This window comes from Hevea brasiliensis, chromosome 4 (genome assembly GCF_030052815.1).
Source record: "Hevea brasiliensis isolate MT/VB/25A 57/8 chromosome 4, ASM3005281v1, whole genome shotgun sequence".
NCBI classification, from domain to species: domain Eukaryota; kingdom Viridiplantae; phylum Streptophyta; class Magnoliopsida; order Malpighiales; family Euphorbiaceae; genus Hevea; species Hevea brasiliensis.
The window spans coordinates 36,238,593-36,265,612 of NC_079496.1; the positions used below are offsets into that span (position 1 = coordinate 36,238,593).

General features: G+C 34.2%; 1 protein-coding gene across 2 annotated transcripts; it reads right to left on the minus strand.

Moving 5' to 3' along the window:
- Positions 1 to 390: 390 nt before the first annotated feature.
- Positions 391 to 27,020, minus strand: LOC110636617 (thioredoxin O2, mitochondrial). Of its 2 annotated transcripts, XM_021786407.2 has the most exons (7): positions 26,583 to 27,019; positions 26,379 to 26,444; positions 26,208 to 26,258; positions 26,012 to 26,091; positions 23,536 to 23,580; positions 12,605 to 12,699; positions 391 to 905 (listed from the first exon to the last, which is right to left on the minus strand). In XM_021786407.2, the coding sequence occupies exons 1-7, from the start codon at positions 26,827 to 26,829 to the stop codon at positions 896 to 898; spliced, it is 594 nt and encodes a 197-aa protein (XP_021642099.1). In that variant the 5' UTR covers positions 26,830 to 27,019; the 3' UTR covers positions 391 to 895. The 2 variants fall into 2 exon arrangements, with proteins under 2 accessions (XP_021642099.1, XP_021642108.1); XM_021786416.2 differs by lacking the exon at positions 12,605 to 12,699 and having other exon boundaries at positions 26,583 to 27,020.

Below are 27,020 nucleotides of genomic sequence, written 5' to 3' on the forward strand. Positions count from 1 at the left end.
ATTAACCTACAAATTGGTTGCATTAGAATCCTTTCAACCTTAAGCATTTGAATAATTGTGCTTTGAATAACTTTATTTGGGGTCCTAAATAACTGCAAAACTTTATTTTAATGGAAAGAAGTTAATATTAAATTTGATTGGCAGCAAAGAATGATCATCTAAGAATTCATATTATCAACCTCGACAATGTTTTAATAAAATATTAATTGAAAAAAGCCACCAGTCACTTGCATTTCTTTTTCAAGCAATGAAAAAGGTAATAAATCATTTTAAGGAAAATTGCTTCCTTTTTTTCAAAAGAGTTTATTATATGAACTTTGATAATTAATAAAGAGGCCAAAGATTTATATATACATTACATAAATAGATCTCATTAACACTACAACCAAATAATGAAAAATATTTTCATAGAAATTTCATGGAAAACATTTTCTTATAAAACAATTTCCATGAAAAACATTTTCCATTTTACAAAAACGACGGGTCTAGACGAACACTTGGAACATCCTGATAAAATGTTGTCACAAGCGGAACGGTATTAACAAAATAGAAGTATAGTTGGCACTGATACACCTTGGGATGTCTCATTCAGGTATTTTTGTCTCATAAACAGCTCCTATTTTATCTTCTCCATATGAGAATTGAAATTTCTAATACTTTCTGCCTTCGTTTGCTTTCCCTGCACATTTCTTGATGGCTTTGAAATGAAGACTACAACTAAACAAATCCCCATTTGCGGAAAATCCACTGATGCGTATTAGACAAAAATCTTTTCGACTTACAAAATAAACTAACATTTCCAAAGAAACTGAAAAGCTAACCCACTGTCATTCCATCACTTTAAGAGGATTACAAACTCTTGATGCCATTAATCTCCCTTCAAAATAATCTTCACTTAGTCCTTCCTGTAAAATAAAACAATAAGAAAATCACTAAGCTAAATAGTATTATTCCTCGCAAGCATTTCAAACCCAAATGAAAGCCTAACCAAAGCCATCACAAAACACTAGCAGAGTTTCGTCACATTAAAATAACAATATTAGTAAAACATAGGAAAATGATTCACATGGCACATATAATTGCAATGTGTATAAGCTTTGCTGAATCAGCATCCAAACGACTATGCAAGAAAATAGTATTTCAAGAAAACATTAGTGACGCACCATATCCGCACAACCACAATAAGAATTCAAGGACTATATTTTCACCAAGTTCATGATTTGTTCAGATGAAGCCTACTAGTTAGAACATTTGATGCGATCAAGAAGTCAGAACCAGCATTAAACAGAAGAAATATAATGATTCAAAATTAAAATTGTTTGAATAGTGCATTTAGGAAGTTGTGAGTTGTGACTCAGACAAAGCCAATGATGTCTACACTCAACAGTTGTAGGTTCAACGAGGCAGAATGTATTAATAGTATTACATGACAACATATGATGCATGCCAATTGTATTCTGTTACAGATGAATCTAAAACCCAGAGACAAAGTTAAACATAATTGGTCATATGACTCATACGTGCAAGGAAATCGAATAGAGCATATAACATGTTACTGATGAATATATAAAGCTTAACTTCAAAGAATAAGGATGCGTATTATTTGAAACATAAATCATATTAAAACAAGACTGTAACTTATAGTTTAGCATGCTTTGAGATAATAATTGGTTTGATTATTTATTGAGACAGACCAAACTATAAGGCTTACTAATGGGTGTTTTTGGAAAGCCTAATAAAGAAACCATTCAATTCAATTAAATTCAATTTGATCAATTCTCATGTTTGGAAAGATTAAAATTGCTAGAGTTCAATTCATTCAGTAAAAGAGTAGGAGATAGAATTATACTAGTAAAGCTAGTATTAGAAGGAGAAACAATAAATATAGTTAGTGCTTATACCCCACAAATAAGACTAGATAGTGAGAGTAAACAAAAATTTTGAGAAGATATGAATGATCTAATACAAAGCATGCCGAACGAAAAGAATGTTTTTGTTATGAAAAGTCAATCACTATATTATTTCTCTGTATATTCTGTATTCCTATTTAGGATTTCTTATTTAAGATTTATTCCTAATTAGTAGAACACAATTATAGGAATCAATTGTATATATATATACATGTACAGATTAATTGAAATTAAGGGGAATCATCTCGTTCTACATGGTATCAGAGCAGGTCATCTATCTAGGGTGACTATTTATTCTCACCACCCAGCTCAGGAGAGACCTTGGCCACCGACCGGCCGTTTCAACTCCGATCAACATCGCCAGCGTTGCCTCAACCCCCTCATTCCACCATTGTGTGCTGTTGCCTGATCCAGTACACCATTAAAGGACTTCTAAGGTTTGGCTTTCAGATCCTATTTTGGTATTTGCTTGATTTGTGATTTTGGGTTATTTTGCTGCTGTAAGAAGATTAGCTTTTTGGTTAGTTTTCTTTGTCTCAACAAATGGCAGACAATAAGAATGTTATTTCTGATGTGATTTCGGTGATAACTAAGATCACGGAACACAAACTTAATAGTTCGAATTACCTGGAGGGGAGTAAGACTGTTAGGGTCTATTTGCGTAGCATTGATAAGGATGATCACCTTACTAAAGATCCACCTACTGATGATACACGACAAACTTGGCGTCTGTTTTTGCAGCTTCGAAACTTGATTCATAGTGAGGTAATTAGTTTAATTAATCACTGTGAATTTGTTAAGAAATTGATGGATTACTTAGATTTTTTGTATTCTGGTAAATGGAATATCTCCTGTATTTATGATGTTTGTAAGACATTCTACCATGCTGAGAAAGAGGATAAGTCTCTCACAGCTTATTTTATGGATTTTAAACAGGTATATGAGGAAGTTAATGTATTGTTGCCTTTTAGTCCTGATGTGAAAGTTCAGCAGGCCCAACGGGAGCAACTGGCTGTTATGAGTTTTCTTGTAGGCCTTCCTTCAGAGCATGAGATTGCTAAATCTCATATTCTCTCCAATTCTGAGATTTCCTCTTTGCATGAAACGTTCACACGGGTCTTTTATACAGAGAGCACCCTATCTTCACAGCCTGCCAGTAGTGCTCTTATTAGCCGTAATCCAAATGGACAACAGGGTAATAGAAAAAGAAGTAGAGGAGAAATTACAAGCAACAAAAGTAATCAGCGTAATGGAGAGGCTAGTTCTAATCAGGACTCAAGAGGAGTCATTTGTTATTATTGCTATGAGCTTGACGGTACAAAATATAATTTTCCGCAACTTCAGAGGAAAATCAGCGATCACAAATGGCAAATATGACAGCAGAGGATTCTACAGTATCTTCCTCTGAGAAAACAGTTTTGGTATCTGCAGAGGATTTTGCACAGTTTTCCCAGTATCAGGCATCTCTAAAGCCTACCAGTTCCCTTGTCACTGCGATCGCTGAGTTAGGTAAATCCACTACATGCCTTGTGTCTTCCTCATCCAAATGGGTTATTGATTCTAGTGCGACAGATTACATGATAGGTAATTCTAGTCTTTTATCTCCTTTTCAGTCTAATCTCACTTCTTCTACTGTTACTTTAGCTAATGGTTCTACTTCTTGTGTCGTGGGTTCTAGAACTGCGAATCCAACTTCGTCAATTTCTTTGTCATCTGTTTTGTGTCTACCAAAATTCTCTTTTAATCTACTTTCTGTTTGTAAACTTACTCATACCTTAAATTGTTCTGTTTCCTTTTTTCCTTATTAGTGTCTGTATCAGGATCTTACGACGAAGCAGATTATTGACAGAGGACGTGAGTCAGGTAGTCTCTACATTCTAGAAAATCATATACCGCGGTCGCTTGTTTGCTCCAGTACCTTAACACCTGTTGAAGCTCATTATAGATTGGGCCATCCTTCTTTGTCTACCATGAAGAAGCTGTGTCCTCAGTTTCAACCTTTATCAGTACTAGAATGTGAGTCGTGTCAGTTTGCAAAACATCATCGTTTGCCTTCTGTGTCTAGAGTCAATAAACGGGCTTCATCCCCTTTTAAGTTAATTCATTCTGATATTTGGGGTCGTCGTTCTGTTACTTCTAAAACTGGATTTCGTTATTTTGTTACTTTTGTTGATGATTACTCTTGTGTTACCAGGTTATATTTAATGAAGAATCGTTCTGAGTTGTTTTCTATCTTTTGTAATGAAATTAAAACTCAATTTAATATTTCTGTGCGCATATTAAGAAGTGACAATGCCAAAGAATACTTTTCAGCACAATTTCAGTCTTATATGACACAAAAATGGCATTCTTCATCAGTCTTCCTGTGTGGATACCCCATCCCAAAATGGTGTGGCCGAAAGAAAAAATTGACATCTTCTTGAGGTAACTCGTGCTCTTCTTTTTCATATGAAAGTTCCTAAACACTTTTGGGCGGATGCAGTTTTTACGACATATTTTTTTATCAATCGTATGCCGTCTTCTGTCCTTAATGGGGATGTTCCTTATATTGCTTTGTTTCCTACAAAATCTTTGTTCCCTGTTGAACCCGTATTTTTTGTTGTACCTATTTTGTGCGTGATGTTCATCCATAGGTTACTAAATTGGATCCAACGTCTCTCAAATGTGTCTTCCTTGGGTACTCCCAGCTCCAAAAAGGGTACCGTTGTTTCTCTCATACTCTTAATTTTTATTTTGTTTCTGCAGATGTCACATTTTTTGAGTCCACTCAATTTTTTTCTTAATCATCTGTGTATGAGAGTCAGGAGGAGGAGGATGATCTCTTAATATATACTGTCCAACCAATGTCTAGTCCTCTCCCACAGCCTGTTCCTTCTGTCTCTAGACCTACTCGAACACCCGTTGTTCATATTTATTCCAGGAGATTGGAGATTCCTGACTCAGATCCTCCATTAGCTACTTCATTGGGAGATCCTGTACCTCATACTGATCATGATTCTGATCTAGACTTACCCATTGCTCTTTGTAAAAGTAAACGTTCATGTACTTACCCTATCTCTTCTTTTGTTTCTTATAATCAATTGTCTTCTTGTTCTCAGTGTTTTGTTACTTCTTTAGACTCTGTTCTTATCCCTAATACTGTTGGTGAGGCACTATATCCTGGCTAGTGTGCTGCTATGAAAGAAGAAATGGAGGCTTTAAATGCTAATGGTACATAAAAACTGTTGCCTTTGCCTACTGGTAAGAAAGCTATTGGCTGCAAATGGGTATTTACAGTAAAGGTAAATCTTGATGGTTCCGTGACTAGGTTAAAAGCACGCCTTGTAGCAAAAGGATATACTCAGACATATGGGGTTGATTACTCTGACACTTTTTCTCCTGTAACTAAACTTACTTCTGTTCGCTTGTTTATCCCTTTAGTAGCGACATATAATTGGCCCCCGCACCAATTGGAAATCAAGAATGCTTTCCTTCATGGTGATCTTCAGGAGGAGGTGTATATGGAGCAACCACCTGATTTTGTTGCTCAGAGGGAGTTGGGTAAAGTTTGTAGGCTTCGGAAGTCTCTTTATGACTTGAAACAAAGTCCTAGGGCCTGGTTTGGGAGATTCAGTGAAGCAGTACAGAAATTTGGTATGCAAAAGAGTAAGTGTGATCACTCAGTATTTTATAGGCAATCTGAGGCTGGTCTAATTCTCCTGGTAGTCTATGTGGATGACATTGTCATCACTGGAAGTGACTCTGCAGGTATTTCATCTCTAAAAACCTTCCTCCAAACCCAGTTTCAGACCAAAGAATTGGAATTGTTAAAGTATTTCTTGGGTATTGAAGTTATGAGAAGCAAGAAGGGTATTTTCTCGTCTCAAAAAAAATATGTCCTCGATCTATTGACAGAGACAGGAAAATTAGGTGCTAAGCCTTGTAGTGCACCAATGACTTCAAATTTACAACTGTTAGCAGAGGATAGTGAGTTGTTTGAAAGATCTAGAGAGATACAAGAGATTGGTAGGAAAATTGAACTACCTTACAGTCACTCGTCCTGATATTGCTTATGTCGTTAGTGTGGTAAGTCAGTTTATGTCTTCCCCAACTGTTACTCATTGGGAAGCCTTGGGACAAATCTTGTGTTATCTGAAGGGCGCTCCAGGAAGAGGTTTGTTATATGGTAATCATGAGCATTTGAATGTTGAATGTTTTTCAGATGCCGACTGGGCTGGATCTAAGGTTGACAGGAGGTCAACTACTGGATATTGCATTTTTGTTTGAGGAAATTTGGTATCTTGGAGAAGCAAGAAGCAGAGTGTAGTTTCTCGATCTAATACTAAAATCCGAATACAGAGCCATGGCACAATTAGTATGTGAGGTAATGTGGATACTTCAATTTCTAGATGAGACAGGTTTTAAGACCTCCCTGCCTGCGAAATTGTGGTGTGATAATCAAGACTCTCCATATTGCTTCTAATCCGGTGTTTCATGAACGGACCAAACATATTGAGATTGATTGTCATTTTGTTCGTGAAAATATTCAACAACAGGACACATCAAAACTGGAGAGCAGTTAGGAGATATTTTCACAAAAGCGTTGAATGGAGCTAGGATTGACTACATTTGTAACAAGTTGGGCATGATTAACATCTATGCTCCAACTTGAGGGAGAGTGTTATGGAAAGTCAATCACTATATTATTTCTCTGTATATTCTGTATTCTGTATTCCTATTTAGGATTCATTCCTAATTAGTAGAACACAATTATAGGAATCAATTGTATATATATACCCATGTACAGATTAATTAAAATTAAGGAGAATCATCTCTTTCTACAGTTTTCATCGATGAAGATTTGAATGGACATGTAGGAAGTGATAGGCAAGGTTATGAGAATGTTCATGGAGGTTTTGGTTTTGGCAGTCGAAATGAGGAGAGAAAAAGCATCATGAATTTTGCTATGGCATACAACCTAATACTAGCAAATACCTACTTTATAAAAAGAGTCACATTTAGTGACTTTTAAAAATAGGCAACATAGAAGTCAAATTAACTCTCTTAACCAGGAAGACAAATAGAGTTTTATGCAAGGATTGCAAGATCATTCCGGGAGAGGCTTTAATAAGTCAACATCGGTTAGTGGTCTTGGATGTCAAGTTTAGGAACAATTCAAGTAAGATTAGAAGAAATAGTGTAGCTCGAACAAAGTGGTGGGAGTTCAAAGGAGTAAAGCAAGTGAAGTTCAAAAATGAGCTTCTTGAGTCCAAAGCATAAAAGCTGGATATAGAGGCTAATAGTATGTGGATACATATGGCATCAAAGATTAGAGAAGTAACTAGAAAAGTACTTCGAGAGTCTAGAGGACATAGACCAACTTCAAAAGAGAGATGATGGTAGAATGAGAAAGTACAAAATGCAGTGAAAAGAATGAGAGAATGGTATGAGAAATTACCTAAGTGTGATAATAATGAAGTATATGAACAGTACAAGATAGCAAAGAAAGAGGAAAAAAAAGGTAGTTAGTCAAGCAAGAGCGCAGGTCTTTAAAAAGTTATATGAGAAACTTAGAACTAAAGAAGAGGAGAAAGATATTTATAGATTGATTAGCAAAGAGGACATAAAAGAAATTTCAAGATCTCAATCAGTGTTATTAAAGGCGAGTGAGGCGCCCAGGCGAGGCCCCAGGCGACGCGAGGCGCCCTTCTGTTACCTCGACTGGAATGCCTGGCTGGGCTTTGGAGAGGCGACGCCTCAAGCCGGCGAGGCGAGAGGCGACGCCTCATCAAAGCAACGGTAAGGTTTTTTTTTTTTTTTTTTTTTGATGAAAAAACTAATAAACCTACCACTCACCTGATGCCAACAAAAGAGCCGCACCGTGAAGACAGCAGCCCCGCTCTCTCCCTCAACCTCACGCTCGTGACAGAGACAACAGTACCAACAGGTACGCCCTCTCTCTCTCTTCTTCTTCTTCTTCTTCTTTCCTCTCCGATCTCTCTCTCTCACGTCTTCTTCTTTCCTCTCTCCAATCTCTCCCTCTCACGTCGTCTTCTTCTTCTTTCCTCTCTCCGATCTCTCTCTCTCTCACGTCTTTTTTTTCTTGGCTTTCTCCCTCTCCACTTATTCTGTTTTCCCTGCTACGTAGACCACCTGTTTTTTATTTTTCTTTTTTTTTTTTCCGTCTCCTCCCCTTCTTCTTTCAGCAGTCCCTTTTTATTTTATTTTTTCCCCCCTCCCCTCCTTATTATTAATTAGTTATTATTATTTATTTATTTATTGTTAATTTAATTATTTTATTTTTTATTCTTATTAATTAATTATTTAAATTTTATGGGTATTGCTAAATTAATTATTTTACTTTGTATTCTTGTTTAATTGGTTGATTAATTAACATGGGTATTGTTAATTTGTTGGTAATTAGTTTAATTTTTATTTGTTATTCTTGTTAATTTGATTAGTTTTACTTTTTGCCTTGTTAATTAGATATTAATTATTAACTAATTATTTATTTTATATAGGTATTATTAATTTATTATTAATTTGATTTTTTTACTTTTTATTATTGTTAATTAATTGTTTAATTTATATGGGTATTGTTAATTTGTTATTAATTAGTTTACCTTTTACTTGTTATTCTTATTAATTAGTTTTAGTTTGATTAATTTTACTTTTTTCTTATTAATTAGATATTAGTTGTTTATCTTATATGAGTATTATTAATTTATTGTTAATTTGATTATTTTCTTTTTGTTCTTAGTAAGTAATTGTATAATTTATATGGATATTATTAATTTATTGTTAATTAGTTTACTTTTTACTTCTTATTATTGTTAATTTTTTTTTCTTTTTAATATGCTTTTTTACTTATCAAGATGAATATATATATATATATATATATATATATATATATATATATATATATAATTTAAGCAATTAAGGTTATGGCGCCTTACTTCAAAAAGGCCCTCGCCTCGCCTCTCGCCTAAGGCCATAGAGTACTCTATCGCCTTAATGTCGCCTTTCGCCTTAATAACACTGATCTCAATCAAGTTAAATGCATTAAGGATAAAGAAGGAAAAATATTATTAAAAGATGAGGACATTAAAGAAAAATGGAGAAATTATTTTGATGATTTCTTTAATAATAGTCAAAATAGTAATAACGTGAATATAGACTACAAAGCAATAGAAAAGAATGTGAATTATACTATAAGGATTAGATCTTTAGAAGAAAATGAAGCACTTAAGAGAAAGAAAGTGGGTAAAGCTTGTGGACCCGATGGAATACCAATTGAAGTGTGGAAGTGTTTGGGAGATATGGAAGTGGCATGGTTAACTAAATCGTTTAATAAGATTCTAAACTCAAAGAAAATACCTGATAAATGGAGGAGAAGTATTTTAGTACCTATTTTTAAAAATAACGGAGACATACAGAGTTGCTCAAACTATAAGGGAATTAAACTCATAAGCCATACTATGAAGTTGTAGGAGAGAGTTGTGGAACATCAACTATGTCATGATACTTCTATCTCTCCCAATCAATATGGCTTCATGCCCGATCGTTCAACTATGGAAGCGATCTTTCTCATTAGAAGCTTGATGGAGAAATATAGAGATATGAAGAAAGATCTACACATGGTTTTTATCGATTTGGAGAAAGCTTATGATAGTGTTCCAATAAATGTTTTATGGAGAGTGTTAGAACAAAAGAGGGTATCTATTAGGTATATGCAAGTGTTGAAAGATATGCATGAAGAAGCAACTACTATTGTGCGCACAGAGGAAAGGGATAAGAGATTTTCCCATCTCAGTTGGATTACACTAAAGTTCATCTTTAAGCACTTACCTTTTTATAGTAGTTTTAGATGAATTGACGAAACATATACAAGAGAGTATCCCTTGGTGCATGATGTTTGCGGATAATATAGTTCTGATAGATGAGACGCGAGAAAGAGTCAATAGAAAGCTAGAACTTTGGAGAAGTACTCTAGAGTCAAAGGGCTTTAAGTTAAGTAGAACGAAAACAGAATACATGCATTGCAAGTTCAATGAAGGCTGAACCGGTGATAGGGAAGGAGTTAGTATGGATGGAGTGGTACTGTCCCAAAGTAATCACTTTAAATATCTCGGCTCAGTCCTTCAAGTAGATGGGGAATATGAGGAGGATGTTAGTCATAGGATTAAAGCCGGATGATTGAAGTGAACACGTGCCACGGGAGTTTTATGTGATCACAAGATTCTCAATAAGTTGAAAGGAAAATTTTACCGTACAGCCATACGACCGGCCATGTTTTATGGTAGTGAGTGTTGAGCACTGAAGAAGTCGCATGTGTCTAAAACAAGAGTTGCAGAGATGAGAATGTTAAGGTGGATGAGTGGCCATACTAGACTAGATAAATTTAGTAACGAGAGTATTAGAGAAAAGGTAGGAGTGGATCCAATTGAGGATAAGTTGAGAGATACAGAAGCTCCAGTTAGACAAGTAGAGCACATTAGGTTAGAGGATAGAAAGAAAAGAATGGGTAGACCTAAACTGACTTGGAAGAGAGTAGTACAACATGACCTAGAAGCATTACACATTTCCGAAGATTTAACCCAAAATCGTTTAGAGTGGAGAAAGAGAATCCATATACCTGACCCCAAATTTTTTGGATTAAGGCTTAGTTGAGTTGAGTTTATATCTTTAAATATATTAAATTTGACGAAAAATTATATGTTGTAATTAATTTAATTATTAACTTAAATAAAATAGGATAACAATTTAATATAATAATAAGCATTTAGAAAGTATAAATTGATGAAAAATGCTATTTAAGGGTCAAAATGATGAAACAATATTGTGTGTAAATTGGTTTATGATATTATATTCATTTGAACTTTGTTCTTTTATTTTAAATAAAATAAATTTGATTATATTAATCTTTTTCAATAACTTAAAACTAATGAATTTTTTGTGCATTGAGGCTGCATTAGTTAACATAAAAATTATTATTATAAAATTAAAACTTATTATATGAAAAGGTTTTGCAAGAATTTTTCTATAGAATTAGGAATATATTATTGGAAACACAATTCAAAGAAATAGAGAATAAATAAATTAAGTGAATAGAAGAAAGTGAGATTTATTAATTTTATAATAAAATATAATTTTATAATTTTATTTTTTAAGTAAATAAATTTAATTATGTTTCTTCTCAATTCATATATTCTCCTATATAATTTTATAAAACATAGGAGAAATGATAAAAAGCTAAACATAAAATAAATACTTTTAGTTTATACTTATTTAATTTATTGTAGTTTTCTATTTTAAATTTGCAATAAATAAAATTAATAACAAAGTTTAAATATTATTAAATTCATTAACAATATATATTTAATCTTTTTAACTTAAAAAACAAATAATCATATGTCTTTAATATAATTTTTAACTAAAATAATAACATTACGTAAAACATTATTATTATTATTATTATTATTATTATTATTATTATTATTATTATTATTATTATTATTATTATTAACTTCCATAATTCTATTATAAGCTTTATAATAATATCAAAATAATTCATTAAAATAATTAGTTTACTTCGTCTTTTTGCCATAGTTTGGGGAAATTAATAAAAAAAAAAACACTGAACTTTCAAAAAATTTGCAATGCTACCCTAAATTAAAAGAAAATTACTAATTAAACCTTGAACTAATGAAGATTGTGCAATTCTACCCTGAACTAAAAAAAATAAAAATAAATAAAAATAAATAAATAAATAAATTTGCCAACTAAACCTTGAAATATTGAGGATTGTGCAAACTAAAAAAATAGCCAATTAAAATCAGCTCTCGATTTTTAACTCCCCGTCCCCAAAATCAATAGCTTTCTTCCTCCCTTTCATTCTTCTTCTGTTGTTGCATATCGACTGCTTCTCCAACCAACCTTCTTCATCCCTTATTTAATTCAAACCTCAAAAAAAAAAAAAAAAATGTCTTCCATGTCTATAGATAATGTCTCCCCTGCTCAAAGTTAAGAAGTGACATCTAAAGCAATTGGCTTTTGCAAACATGGGGTGAGAGCTGCATTATATACATCATGGACAATTGAGAAACCAAGACGTATATTTTTCCCATGTAGAGCTTAGGAGGTAAATATAATTGTTTTTGTTTATGATTCTTTCATGGTTTTTAATAGTTCATATGATTAAGGTGTAATTGTGTAATTTTCAATAGTGCATAATTCAATTGGTAATTTTTTTTAGTTCAAGGTGGAATTGTGCAATCCTTAATAGTTTAAGGTTTAATTGGTAATTTTCTTAGTTCAAGGTAGAATTGCAAAAATTTTAAAAGTTCAGGTTTTTTTTTGGGTAATTTTCTCTAATTGTTTGTATATATATTATACATAAAAAAGATATATTAGAGAAATAGAATATATTTTTCCTGATAATAAATGAAAATGTATTTATAATGCTATTTTCTACACTTTTGTATGTAAAATGTATATTTTTTAACATCAACTGTGAATCTAACTGAAACAAACTGTATCATAAAAGATTGGTCCAGTCTGGATTCTATGTTAAATTGGTTTGTTTTGTGATGACAAAAAAGCAAAAAAATAAAGCCAAATTAGAATAAGCACATCCCCTACAACGGGTACTAATGTACACAACAAACACAAGCAAAAGCACAGACAAATTAAAAGGGGAGACTAGTTAAGATTACCCATAGAGTTCTTCCATTGTGTCCTTCAAGCGTCCAACATCTGCACCAACAATTTCAGCCGCGTTTTTGCCATTTTCAAAGAAATGAAGAGTTGGCTGGAGAAGAATATGGTACACATCAGAAAAAAACTTTTATCTTGTTTGCATTCCTCTAATGATAAAAATACTATGCATGTCTGGACAAAGCAATTATAATATAAATATTTGTTATGGAAAGTCAATCACTATGTTATGGAAAGTCAATCACTATATTATTTCTCTGTATATTCTGTATTCTGTATTCCTATTTAGGATTTCTTATTTAGGATTTCTTCCTAATTAGTAGAACACAATTATAGGAATCAATTGTATATATATACCCATGTACAGATTAATTGAAATCAATGAGAATCATCTCTTTCTACATGGTATCAGAGCAGGTCATCAATCTAGGGTGACTATTTGTTCTCACTACCCAGCTCAGGAGAGACCTTGGCCGCCGACCGGCCGTTTCAACCCCGATCAACATCGCCGGCGTCGCCTCAACCCCCTCATTCCACCACTGTGTGCTGTTGCCTGATCCAGTATACCATTAAAGGACTTCTGAGGTTTGGCTCTCAGATCCTATTTCGGTATTTGCTTGATTTGTGATTTTGGGTTATTTTGCTGCTATAAGCACTTTGGATTAGCGTTTTGGTTAGTTTTCTTTGTCTCAACAAATAGCAGACAATAAGAATGTTATTTCTGATGTGATTCCGGTGATGACTAAGATCACGGAACACAAACTTAATAGTTCGAATTACCTGGAGTGGAGTAAGACTGTTAGGGTCTATTTGCGTAGCATTGATAAGGATGATCACCTTACTAAAGATCCACCCACTGATGATACACGACAAACTTGACTAAGGGAGGATGCTCGTTTGTTTTTGCAGCTTCGGAACTCAATTCATAGTGAGGTAATTAGTTTAATTAATCACTGTGAATTTGTTAAGGAATTGATGGATTACTTAGATTTTCTGTATTCTTGTAAAGGAAATATATCCTGTATTTATGATGTTTGTAACCGTGCTGAGAAAGAGGATAAGTCTCTCACGGCTTATTTTATGGATTTTAAACTGGTATATGAGGAACTTAATGTATTGTTGCCTTTTAGTCCTAATGTGAAAGTTCAGCAGGCCCAACATGAGCAACTGGCTGTTATGAGTTTTCTTGCAGGCCTTCCTTCAGAGTATGAGACTGCTAAATCTCAGATTCTCTCCAGTCCTGAGATTTCCTCTTTGCATGAAACATTCACACGGGTCCTTCGTACAGAGAGTACTCAATCTTCACAGCCTGCCAGTAGTGCTCTTATTAGCCATAATCCAAATAGACAACAGAGTAATAGAAGAGGAAGTAGAGGAGGAATTACAGGCAACAGAAGTAATCAACGTAATGGAGAGACTAGTTCTAATCAGGACTCAAGAGGAGTCATTTGTTACTATTGCCATGAGCCTGGCCATACAAAATATAATTGTCCATAACTTCAGAGGAAAAATCAGCGATCACAGATGGCAAATATAGCAGCAGAGAATTCTACAGTATCTTCCTCTGAGAAAACTATTTTGGTATCTGTAGAGGATTTTGCACAATTTTCCGATGTCGTGCATCTCTAAAGCTGCGGTTCCACATCGCGATCGCTGAGTTAGGTAAATCCACTACATGCCTTGTGTCTTCTTCATCCAAATGGGTTATTGATTCTAGTGCGACAGATCACATGACAGATAATTCTAGTCTTCTATCTGCTTTTCAGTCTAATCTCACTTCCTCTACTGTTACTTTAGCTGATGGTTCTACTTCTTGTGTCATGGGTTCTGGAACTGCGAACCCGACTTCGTCAATTTCTTTGTCTTCTGTTTTGTGTCTACCAAAATTCTCTTTAATCTACTTTCTATTAGTAAACTTACTCGTAACTTAAATTGTTATGTTTCATTTTTTCCTGACCAGTGTTTGTTTCAGGATCTTACGACGAAGCAGATTATTGGTAGAGGACGTGAGTCAAGTGGTCTCTACATTCTGGAAAATCATGTACCGCGGTCGCTTGTCTGCTCTAGTACCTTAACACCTCTTGAAACTCATTGTAGATTTGGTCATCCTTCTTTGTCTACCATGAAGAAGCTGTGTCCTCAATTTCAGTCTTTATCAGTACTAGAATGTGAGTCGTATCAGTTTGCAAAACATCATCGTTTGACTTCTGTGTCTAGAGTCAATAAATGGGCTTCATCCCCTTTCGAGTTAGTTCATTCTGATGTTTGGGGTCCTCGTTCTGTTACATCTAAAACTGAATTTCGTTATTTTGTTACTTTTGTTGATAATTACTCTCGTGTTACCTGGTTATATTTAATGAAGAATCGTTCTGAGTTGTTTTCTATCTTTTGTGCCTTTTGTAATGAAATCAAAACTCAATTTAATATTTCTGTACACATATTAAGAAGTGACAATGCAAAAGAATACTTTTCAGCACAATTTCAGCCTTATATGACACAAAATGGCATTCTTCATCAGTCTTCCTGTGTGGATACGCCATCCCAAAATGGCGTGGCCGAAAGAAAAAATCGTCATCTTCTTGAGGTAACTCGTGCTCTTCTTTTTCAGATGAAAGTACCTAAACACTTTTGGACGGATGCAGTTTCTATGGCATATTTTTTTATCAATCGTATGCCGTCTTCTGTCCTTAATGGGGAAATTCATTATACTACTTTATTTCCTACAAAATCTTTGTTCCCTATTGAACCCCGTATTTTTTGTTGTACCTGTTTTGTGCGTGATGTTCGTCCACAGGTTACTAAATTGGATCCAAAATCTCTCAAATGTGTCTTCCTTGGGTACTCCCGGCTCCAAAAAGGGTACCGTTGTTTCTCTCCTACTCTTAATTGTTATCTTGTTTCTGCAGATGTCACATTTTTTTAGTCCACTCCATTTTTTCCTCAATCATCTGTGTATGAGAGTCAGGGGGAGGAGGATGATCTCTTAATATATACTGTCCAACCAATGTTTAGTCCTCTCCCACAGCCTGTTCCTTTTGTCTCTAGACCTACTCGACCTCCCGTTGTTCATGTTTATTCCAGGAGATTGGAGATTCCTGACTCAGATCCTCCACCAGCTACTTCGTTGGGAGATCCTGTACCTCATACTGACCATGATTCTGATCTAGACTTACCCATTGCTTTTCGTAAAGGTAAACGTTCATGTACTTACCCTATCTCTTCTTTTATTTCTTATAATCAATTGTCTTCTTGTTCTCGGTGTTTTGTTACTTCTTTAGACTCTGTTTCTATCCCTAATACTGTTGATGAGACATTGTCTCATCCTGGCTGGTGTGATGCTATGAAAGAGGAAATGGAGGCTTTAGATGCTAATGGTACATGGGAACTATTACCTTTGCCCACTGGTAAGAAAGCTATTGGTTACAAATGGGTATTTGCAGTAAAGGTAAATCCTGATAGTTCTGTGGCTAGGTTAAAAGCACGCCTTGTAGCAAAAGGATATGCTCAGACATATGGGGTTGATTACTCTGATACTTTTTCTCCTGTAGCTAAACTTACTTCTATTCGCTTGTTTATCTCTTTAGCAGCTACATATGATTGGCCCCTGCATCAATTGGATATCAAGAATGCTTTCCTTCATGGTGATCTTCAGGAGGAGGTGTATATGGAGCAACCACCTGGGTTTGTTGCTCAGGGGGAATTGGGTAAAGTTTGTAGGCTTCGGAAGTCTCTTTATGGCTTGAAACAAAGTCCTAGAGCATGGTTTGGGAGATTCAGTGAAACAGTACAGGAATTTGGTATGCAAAAGAGTAAGTGTAATCACTCAGTATTTTATAGGCAATCTGAGGCTGGTCTAATTCTCTTGGTAGTCTATGTGGATGACATTGTCATCACTGGGAGTGACTCCGCAGGTATTTCATCTCTTAAAACCTTCCTCCAAACTCAGTTTCAGACCAAAGACTTGGGATCGTTAAAGTATTTCTTGGGTATCGAAGTTATGAGAAGTAAGAAGGGTATTATCTTGTCTCAAAGAAAATATGTCCTCGATCTATTGACAGAGACAAGAAAATTAGGTGCTAAGCCTTGTAGCGCACCAATGACTCCAACTTTACAACTGTTAGCAGGGGATAGTGAGTTGTTTGAAGATCCAGAGAGATACAGGAGATTGGTAGGAAAATTGAACTACCTTACAGTCACTCGTCCTGACATTGCTTATGCCGTTAGTGTGGTAAGTCAGTTTATGTCTTCCCCAACTGTTGCTCATTGGGAAGCCTTGGAACAAATCTTGTGTTATCTGAAGGGCGCTCTAGGAAGAGGTTTGCTATATGGTAATCATGGACATTTGAATGTTGAATGTTTTTCAGATGCCGACTGGGCTAGATCTAAGGTTGACAGGAGGTCAACTACTGGATATTGCGTTTTATTGAAGGAAATTTGGTGTCTTGGAAAAGCAAGAAGCAGAGTGTAGTTTCTCGATCTAGTGCTGAATCCGAATACAGAGCCATGGCACAATCAGTATGTGAGGTAATGTGGATACTTCAATTACTAGATGAGACAGGTTTTAAGACCTCCCTGCTTGCGAAATTGTGGTGTGATAATCAAGCTGCTCTTCATATTGCTTCTAATCCGGTGTTTCATGAGCGGACCAAACATATTGAGATTGATTGTCACTTTATTCGTGAAAAGATTCAACAACAGATCATCTCAACAGGACACATCAAAATTGGAGAGCAGTTAGGAGATATTTTCACAAAAGCTCTGAATGGAGCTAGGGTTGACTACATTTGTAACAAGTTGGGCATAATTAGCATCTATGCTCCAACTTGAGGGGGAGTGTTATGGAAAGTCAATCACTATGTTATGGAAAGTCAATCACTATATTATTTCTCTGTATATTCTGTATTCTGTATTCCTATTTAGGATTTCTTATTTAGGATTTCTTCCTAATTAGTAGAACACAATTATAGGAATCAATTGTATATATATACCCATGTACAGATTAATTGAAATCAATAAGAATCATCTCTTTCTACAATATTAAACAATCAACTAAATAGTGAATTAACAGCTAAATGAGGAAAACCAATTCATTCATATAAATTAGCAATTGTAGGCACCACCAAAACCTATCACAAAAGCATAATCAAATTGCATAAAACAAGAAAGATGACATAAATAAAATTGTACAGAAGAACTAGGGCAATCACTATCCTTCCGAAGCACAAATATCAGTAAAAAAACAACTTATTATGCTAGTTAGTTAAATATCTACCACAAGTTTGCAAATAACATAATACATATTATTTGAGATAATAATAATAATAATAATAATAATAATAATAATAATAATAATAATAAAAAGTATAAAATCACACATTTAAGATTCTCAAAAACTATTATGAAACACAATTTTCCTAATTGTTCATGCTTAAAATAATATCTTGGATGAAAACAAATTTTATATCACAATTTTAGTTATATATGTAGTTATCAATCACATGTTAAATCAATTTTACCAATTGCTGCCTTCTCTTCATTAGAAAAATAAAATCTGCCAGATTTTGGAATATGTGGCCAAAAATGAGAAAAAAAGGCCAGAAGATACAATTATGAAGCTTGGCGATAGCAATTTGTTGGGTTTGTGTATGGTAGGGTAACAGAAAGCCCATCCTAGCTATTCTGAAGAGGTAGGCGTCCTTCATTGCAGCATTGTGGTAAGAAATAATAACTCCATTTCCCAAAGACACATAGATTCATCTCACTTGATAGAAATCAGTTCAAAATCTATAGAAGAAACAAAAATGGAACTTGATCAACCTCAGGCTTTAATTTGGTGAGAGGGTGGAATGGGGGATTCCATATAGGAATTGGATTGACAAATTGTTACAGAATTCAGCGGGAGTACTGAAATTTTGTTAATTCTGGGTGCTAGTTTTATGGGTCTTAATGTTATTTTTGTTTTGATGTGTTATAAACCCAGTCAATAAAGGAGTCAAACAAAGGATTCTATTTCCAAATTTCACATGGAATGCAAGTCCTATGTTGAGGATTACTATTTGGGTCTGCAAACACCTACACTAAAAAAGAATTATCATAAATTTTTTCAAACGGTAAAGATCGAGCAATTTGTGCTTTTTCTTTTCAGTTGTGTGATGCAATTATTAAGCCTGCAAAGTTCAATAGTTTTTTATAGGAGCAAGTCTGACATGCGGTAGGTTGACGACTAACATGAAACTCAGTAAATTCTCATGAGTATATATCCTTTTGATTCAAATGTGATACGAGCTACATCGGCACCCAGATGTAGCATTAAATGAGAAATAGGTTTCAGCACATTGCCACCTAAGTGTATCAAAGCATAGGCAAGGGTTCCCACATCATGGACCAATGTGGATAAAGAAGTTAGTACTGCCACATCGGCTCTCAGATGTAGAGCAAAATAAGCAAGAGTTGGAAGTTAGCACTGCCACATCATAACAGACAAGTGTGGGTAAAGAAGCATGTCCAAGAGAATAAGGTTTGCATAGGTAGTTGGAATATAGCTTGTAAATACTATGAAAAGGAGAAGGATTGACATCACTTGTCTTCAAAAAAAAAAAATACTAAATGGACGGGGGAAAAGACTAGAGAGATTGGTAACACAGATAATAAGTTGTGATACTCAAAGGTTGAGAAGAACAAAAATTAGTAATCATATTAAAATCTGGACTCAAAAATAAGGTGGTGAGCATGAAGAGAATTGATGATAGAACGTTATTGAAATTAGTGTTGGAAAAGGAGACTATTATTATCATTATCAGCGCATATACACCTCAAGTAGGTCTAGATGACAAAGCTAAAAGCAAGTTTTAGAAACATATGGATGCATCAGTTTAAGGGATTCCCAATTATTACAAGATTTTTGTTGGGGGAGATTCGAATAGATATATGGGTAGTAGCAATGACCATTTTGAACAGATGCATGGGGTTTTGAATATCAGAGTAGAAATGAGGAGGAAAGACCATTCTAGATTTGCTTCAGCTTGTAATCTGATTTTGGCAAACACCATTTTCTAAAAAAGGGGTCACACTTGATTACCTTTAAGAGTAGAGGTAACCATACCCATAAAGATTTCTTTCTCACTAGAAGAGGGGACAAAGCTCTATCTCTATATTAAAATTACAAACTTATCCCTGGTGAGGCTCTAATTACTCAACACATTCTAATGGTTTTAAATGTGATGAACAAAGAAAATAGATTTATGCAATCTAAAACTCAATGGTAGAACTTAAAAGGCACAAACCAAGCTTTTAAGCAAAAGCTATTGATAGAAGGTATATAAAATTTAGAAGATAACATTGATACCTCATAGAGAGCAATAGCAAGCTGCATTAAAAAATTAGCAATGGATATACTAGGCGTAAAGGACCATGCCCACAAAAGTCTCAATGGGTGGAGTTATGACATCCAACAAGCGATTAAGATTAAAATAGAATTGTACAGAAAGTTACCAAAGACAAAAGATGGAGAGGCCTTTGAGAAATATTGGTAAGGTGTCGAGATAAGAAAGTGGTTAGAGAAGTTCATGGTAAATCTCTAGCCAATTTGTATCAAAACTTGTGGACATAGGAGTGAGAGAAAGAGACATACAAGCTAGCACACTAAAGGAAAAGAGGGATAGATATCTAAATCATGTAAAGTGCATTAAAAATGATAATCAACAAGTTTTGTCAGGGCATAATAAGATCAAAGAGAGATGAAAATGCTTGTTTGATTAGTTGTTCAAGTCATGAGGATGACTTTACATACCTTAATGTTCTCATCAAATCAGATTTGTTGAAGTTAAAGAGGCATGGAGAATAAAAAGATAGGAGAGCCTATGGCCCAAATGGCATCCCTATAAAAGTATGGAAGTGCCTTGGTGAGGTTTGAGTAGCTTGGAATCCATACTATTTAATGGCATAGTAAAATCTAGAAAAATGCCAAATGAGTGGAGGATTAACACTTTGGTTCCTATCTTTAAGGACAAAGGAGGCATCCAAAACTGTATAAACTATCATGGCATTAAATTGATGAGTCACATGATGAAACTATAAAAAAGAGTGATTTCACATAGTCTTAGGGACACTACTAAGATATCAAAGAACCATTTTGGCTTTATGTCTAATAGATCTACAACAAAGTCTATCTTCCTATCAAAAATATTAATTGAAACTTATATGGAGAGGAAGTAGGATCACCACGCAGTATTTATTGACCTAGAAAAAACATATAATAGAGTAACAAAGGAAGTTCTTTGGTGGAGCTGGAAAAGAAAGGAATTTATATCAAATATATAAATGTTATTAAGGAAATATATGATAGAGCACTCACAAGTGTAAGAACAATAAGAGGACATATGGACGAGTTCCCCATAATAATGGGTTTACATCAGGGATCAATTTTGAGTCCATATATGTTTACCTTAATTATGGATGAGCTAACCAATCATATTCAAGATAATGTTCCATGGTGCATGCGATTTGCGTATGATGTTTTCTTAGTGGATAAAACTAGTGGAGTTATCCAAAAGTTGAAATTGTAGAGAAGGACTCTTGAGAGTAAGAGTTTTAAGCAAAATAGAAGTAAGACAAAATACATATATTGTGAGTTTAGCTCTCATTGAAGGAATGGAGGTGAGATTCAATTGGATCGAGTTTTGGTGCCAAAATGTAATCAATTCAAGTATGTAGGATCTATCATCCAGAAGAATGAAGTAATAAATGAGGATGCAACTCATATGATCAGATCAAGATGGATAAAATGGAGAAGTGCAATGGGTGTGCTATGCGACCCATAGTTACCAGGATTGTGGTATTCTCGAGTCATGGTACGGATATAAGATATGCGATATGGTACTTTATGAAATATAACATGCGTAGGGAGTAGGCTTAGTTAGTACCCCAATTGAGTTCGTACTACGCTAATTCAGTTCGTAGTATGCACATTATATTGTTTAATATGTAAATTATATTTATACAACTTTTTAAAAAAAATTTACTTAGCTAGTGTGTTTATAAAAAATGAAAAATATTAATTTAATAAAAATGAAAAATATTAATTTAATAAAAATAAGTAATTAATATAATATTTTTACATTAATACAGATATTATCCATTCAAAATTTAAAAATATTTTATTATTATGATTAATTATTAAAATAATATAATTTTAAATATTTAAAAATTTAATTAGTAATTACTAATATTTATATTTTCTAAACACCCTTCCCTTTGAAATAAAAAATTAGTCAACAATATTTATTATATATTAAAACTTTCTCAAAATCCAAAGTCCTACCTACCCATTAAAAGAGGAATTAAAAGCGGAAAGACCAATCTTTCACATAGCGACAGAAAGGAAAAAGTTACAAGAGCCCCATTTTGTCTCTAACGCCCTTTCTTCTTTCTCTTGCACCAGCCCGTGATTTTTATTTCTTCTCATTGCATCACTACTTCTGCTGCTACTTTCTCTTCTCGTGCATATGGCTGCTGATTTATTCACCTATGTCTACCCTTCTCTGTCTTCTCCTTTTTTTCTTTCCTCCTTTACTTTCTTGCTAGAACCCCAATTTTAACGTCTGAGATCTATTCTCTTAGCGATTTGGGACGCAAACATTCCGCGAATTAGAACACACAACCCATATTGCAGTATCCATAAAAGGTGAATGAATCTGGTGACCATGACACACCCATATGATCCCTGACAAAGTGAAAGGTAAGTTCTATAGAATTGTGATTAAGCTAGCTATATTGTATAGGAGTAAATGTTGGACACCTAAGGCACAACATACCCACAAAATGAGTGTGGTAGAAATGTGACTATTAAGATAGATATCTAGTCACATGATGATGGATAAGATTAGGAATGTCCATATTCGCTAAAAAGTGCATATAACACACATTGGGGATATTGAGACCATCGATTAAAATGTAATGGCCATGTCCAACGTAGAGTATCAAATGCTCCAATAGGGAAGTGTGATAAGTTGGTTGTGAAAAGAGTGAAAAGGAAAAGGAAGAGACCTAAAATGATGTGGATGGAAGTAGCATTGAAAGATACACAATTTTTTACTATTGATGTGAAATTGATTTTAAACAAAAATTGACTAGTTCAGGATTAAGCCTTAATTGTTGTTATCGCCGTTCTAAGAAAATTAGATCTGTCAGGATATCTTTCAATCTTATAAATTCAATATCACAGCTTTAGGCACACAATAGTCAATACATGCATGCAAGCACATATAGCAATCCCTGAGTATCCTATTAACCCATAAATACAACAAAACAACTTTAGGATGCAACAGCTTTCTGCCTAAACCCAACCCAATTCATGCTTTCGAGTCTCAAAGCCCACAAACAACTTGTAAGCCCATTTAATCAAGTCATCTAGAGGAATCATATGAAATCAGGGAATTATCATCTCCAGTGAAACCCTCATTTGTCTGGCAGTACGTGAAGAATCTTACCCCTTTTCATAATAGGATCATGGAGGATTTTTTAAACTTGATATGTGAAGAAAATAAAGGGCAAAGCCTGAAGACTTAAAATTGATGTTCATCGTTTAAAAATATTTGTCAACTAGCATCTAATAGTGCAAGATAAAGAGCAACAAGACAAATAATAAAGATACCAATCAGTTTAAGAGCAAATTGACAAGCTAACTATCCAGTATTGGCCCTAAAAAAAGTAGGGTTCAAAGGCAACTGCACAAATAGTCTTGAAATTCTGCACTGTTTTATGAAGTAGCTATTCTTATTTCACTGGATCTGCAACCATTGGATTCCAAGTCACTGTAGTCCTTTCAAATTTAAAAAATAAATTATACAAATATAATGTTTGTTGCTTTGCTTCCCAAGGCTAAAAGTTGAATAACAGCATAAAAAAAAGCAGAAAAAGAAAATAAGCTTACCACAGCAGTAATATATAATCTACTCAATAAGCTTCCAAGGCCATCCTGCAGAAAAATTAAATACATTAGTTCCAGCCATTTTTCAACGCATGGCAACTTATAATATCATTAAAAAAAAAATTTTTACTCTTAAAATTGACAGGTATCTTTGTATCTATCAGACTATGACAATAAAAGAGAATCTAGCATTTTCATTAATCTGGAACTTAAAATTCCACATGTACCAGTATCACTGAATGCAACAATAGTTACAGGGAAAATAAGGGTATAATTAAAATTTATAAAAATAAAAAATAAATAATAAATAAAAAAAAACTCTATAAAACAATCATTAAATTTCTTCATTTTTTCTTCCAATCTGTTACTAATCTTTATTTATTTTCATTTTTCAGTTCACGTTGTTCAACATTTCTAACCTAATCTTAAAAAACTTGTGTTGTCCCCAAGGCACACCTATTTATGATCAGGATTGTCTCAGGCAAACAAGTAGTCCATAACTTGGACAAATTGATGTTTAGTTCAATCCTCATAATATCTCAAAAATCAGAAGTACAATTCTCATTCACCCCAATCAAAGAGCTATTCCACAGTATACAAGTGTCATTGTTCTCATTAATACATTTTGACGTAAGATTAGAGCAGGTATGCTAAGAGGATTTATTGTATAAAGTACCATGGCAGTAATCTTAAATGATAAAGCAGCATTACAGCAGTGTAGCATAGCACTAATGCTTATGAATTGTGATACTGTAGCCAACTAGCTACTCTTTTTGTTCCCCGAACTGCATTATGTTGCTTCCTTGGCTTTAGACTACATGAAAATTTGGAATATAATAGCAGAAATTATGTTGAAGGGCAAGGCAATCAACAAAAATTGAATAGTTTAGATTCTACCCTACTGCTCCAATTTCTACAAACAACAGTTTTTGTCTCCATGAGTGCTATTACAATTTTGAATTGAATGGTGGAAGTGAATGAATGGACTACAAGCAAGAGTCCATGAAGTATGAAGAGTGGGCTTACTTGGGCTTGGATCAACCATTGCTAAAAGGTTAGAACTAACCAATTAGTTAGTTGGCCCTTGACAATTATAAACCTCTTTAAACTTGATGTTTCTTTTAGATGTGGAACTCTTTAAAACTCCTCCTCAAGTGGCAACTGGGACATTAGGTTGACACTTGAAACTTGAAATCCTCCCCTGAAACCTAAAACTGAAATGAAATGTAGCGTCAACACCGAGAAATTGAACTTGAAACTGAACTGAAACTAAAACTGGGCCCTGACATGTTCTGATGCCATTTCACAATTTTGAATTGAATGGTGTAGGTGAATAAATGGGCTAGAGGCAAGAGTCCACGAAGTATGAAGATTGGACTTACTTGGGTTGGGCTTGGATCCACCATTACTAAAAATTTAGAACTAATTAGTTAGTTGGCCATTCATCCTCATAAACCCCTTTAGACTTGATGTTTCTTTTAGATGTGGGACTCCTAACAAGTGCGAAAGAGCTCTCTCTCTCTCAAAAAAACAAAAAAAAAAAAAAATAATAAATCATTTTAAGAAAAGGCCACCAATCAAAACTGTATAGTGAAGATTCTCCCTTATTGCTTCTTAAGGACTGAAACTCTATGCAATGCTAAGAACACCAATCTATAAGACAAAAATTTCGGTCTTTATGCATGCTAAAGACTCTCTCTCATAAGATTGAAACACGAGAAGCTTAGGTTTCTATCAGATGAATGACGACACATTTGACGAGTTAGAACTTTGGAACACCCCACAACCTTTCTTTCCTATCAGCATATTTCAGTTTCTTGCAGCTTTAGGTTCCTCAGTACTGATTCAATCTTCTTCTTTTTTATTTTTTCCTGAAATGCTTTTTTTCCCTTAGAAAAGGCATCTTTTGCAAGCTAGAAAAATGTGTGCTTCAATAATTCATTAACAGAAGAGTCAAATAAAAAAATTAAATAAATTTTTAAAAGCAACTGTGAATAGTGTTGGCACATTCACGCAACAGTTATAACACCAAAATGACTATTAGTTCTCACATACTAATTTGCATCAGCATAACATGTATACTTCATGACACTGATTTGACAATTTCATTACAATAACTCAATAAGACATGTTCCACCATTTCCGATTTGAAACCAGTAGCAAATTGATGAGGTAAAATCTGTGAATAGACTAGATCATTTCTCCAAAACAATTCTGGAAAATAAACCAAAGAGACTTTACATTACACTTCTCTCTAAAGAAATTTAGAACAAGTGATCCCATATGCAAAAACTAGATATATTATATTGCTGCTTCCCAGGAAACAGTCCATTATGAAAGGAACATCATAATTCATGAAACAGGCATCCTAGAATAAATATATGAATCTCAGAAATAAAGACATTTTTAGTGGTTTCTTTTGACTTTAATATTCACAAATCAATAGAACATAAATCATCACATCATATGTGCTTCATACCTGGTCAATGTCAATCTTATAAGTTGTAACATGAGGGTATTTCTCACTTAGCTCTGCAAGTATAGGAGATATAAACTTGCCTGCACAAGATGGATGTTCCATAGCATAAATTAATCAGGAACATCCCATTCCCATTGATAACAATCTCCAATAAATAGGAAATGTAGGAAAGTACAGCAATAAGCGACCAACTTACAGGGTCCACACCATGCAGCAGTGAAATAGAATATTGCTGGAAGAGACTTCTCTGTTGCAATGAATATTAAGAAAACAAGAAAATTGTAAGCAACAACTAGTCTTATGCACTGAATCAGTAAAAAAATCAAAAAGTTGCAAAACAATAAGCTATATACGAAAGGGAGTATACCTTGAATATTTTTCATTGAGCCATTGAACTCTTCTTCTGACTTGATAAGTATAATATTGGATGAACCTGAAAGTATTTCAGTCAAAAAAATTCATAAAAAGTCAAGGTCAAAATGTCTCATTCCTTCATCTCATTTAAGACAGTGCAAGACATAAATCTCAATCAGAAGAACAACCCATTATAAAAATATGAAAATAGAAGTACCTGGGGACGAGCAAAGAGTTCTTTGAAATTGCAGAGAAGGGTTTGATAAGTGAAGTCTTGTAGTGGCAGGAATGGAGGAAACATCGCAGAACGATGATTTCAAAGGAATGGAAGAATTGGGTGGTGATGAGACAATGATGGGTGTTGAAATTGGGGATTCATAGAGACGTGAGAATGAACGAATTGAACAGATATTGATTCCACCACGGCGATCAAAAATTCGTCGAATCAAACAAATTTCCCTCATTCTCTCTATCAATATCTGATTGTTCTTGCTTGCTTGCTCTGAATTTTTTTTCCCGGATTGGGCTTCCGTCGATGCAGTTTCGGTCGTACCGGAGTTTAAGCTTTGAAGCGAAGGGTTTAGGCAAAAACGCCTATTTAAGCCCTATGTTAACATTAAGCCCCATACTTTGCATTCTACATTTTAATTCTTTA

Bases quoted from the DNA above. Each gene is read 5' to 3' on its own strand.
- LOC110636617 (XM_021786407.2), bottom strand. From the start codon at position 26,829: ATGAGGGAAATTTGTTTGATTCGACGAATTTTTGATCGCCGTGGTGGA. The intron at 26,259-26,378 runs GTATACTCCCTT...TCATTGCAACAG, and splicing joins CTCAATGAAAAATATTCAAG to AGAAGTCTCTTCCAGCAATA. The intron at 26,092-26,207 runs GTAAGTTGGTCG...CATCTTGTGCAG, and splicing joins TGCTGCATGGTGTGGACCCT to GCAAGTTTATATCTCCTATA.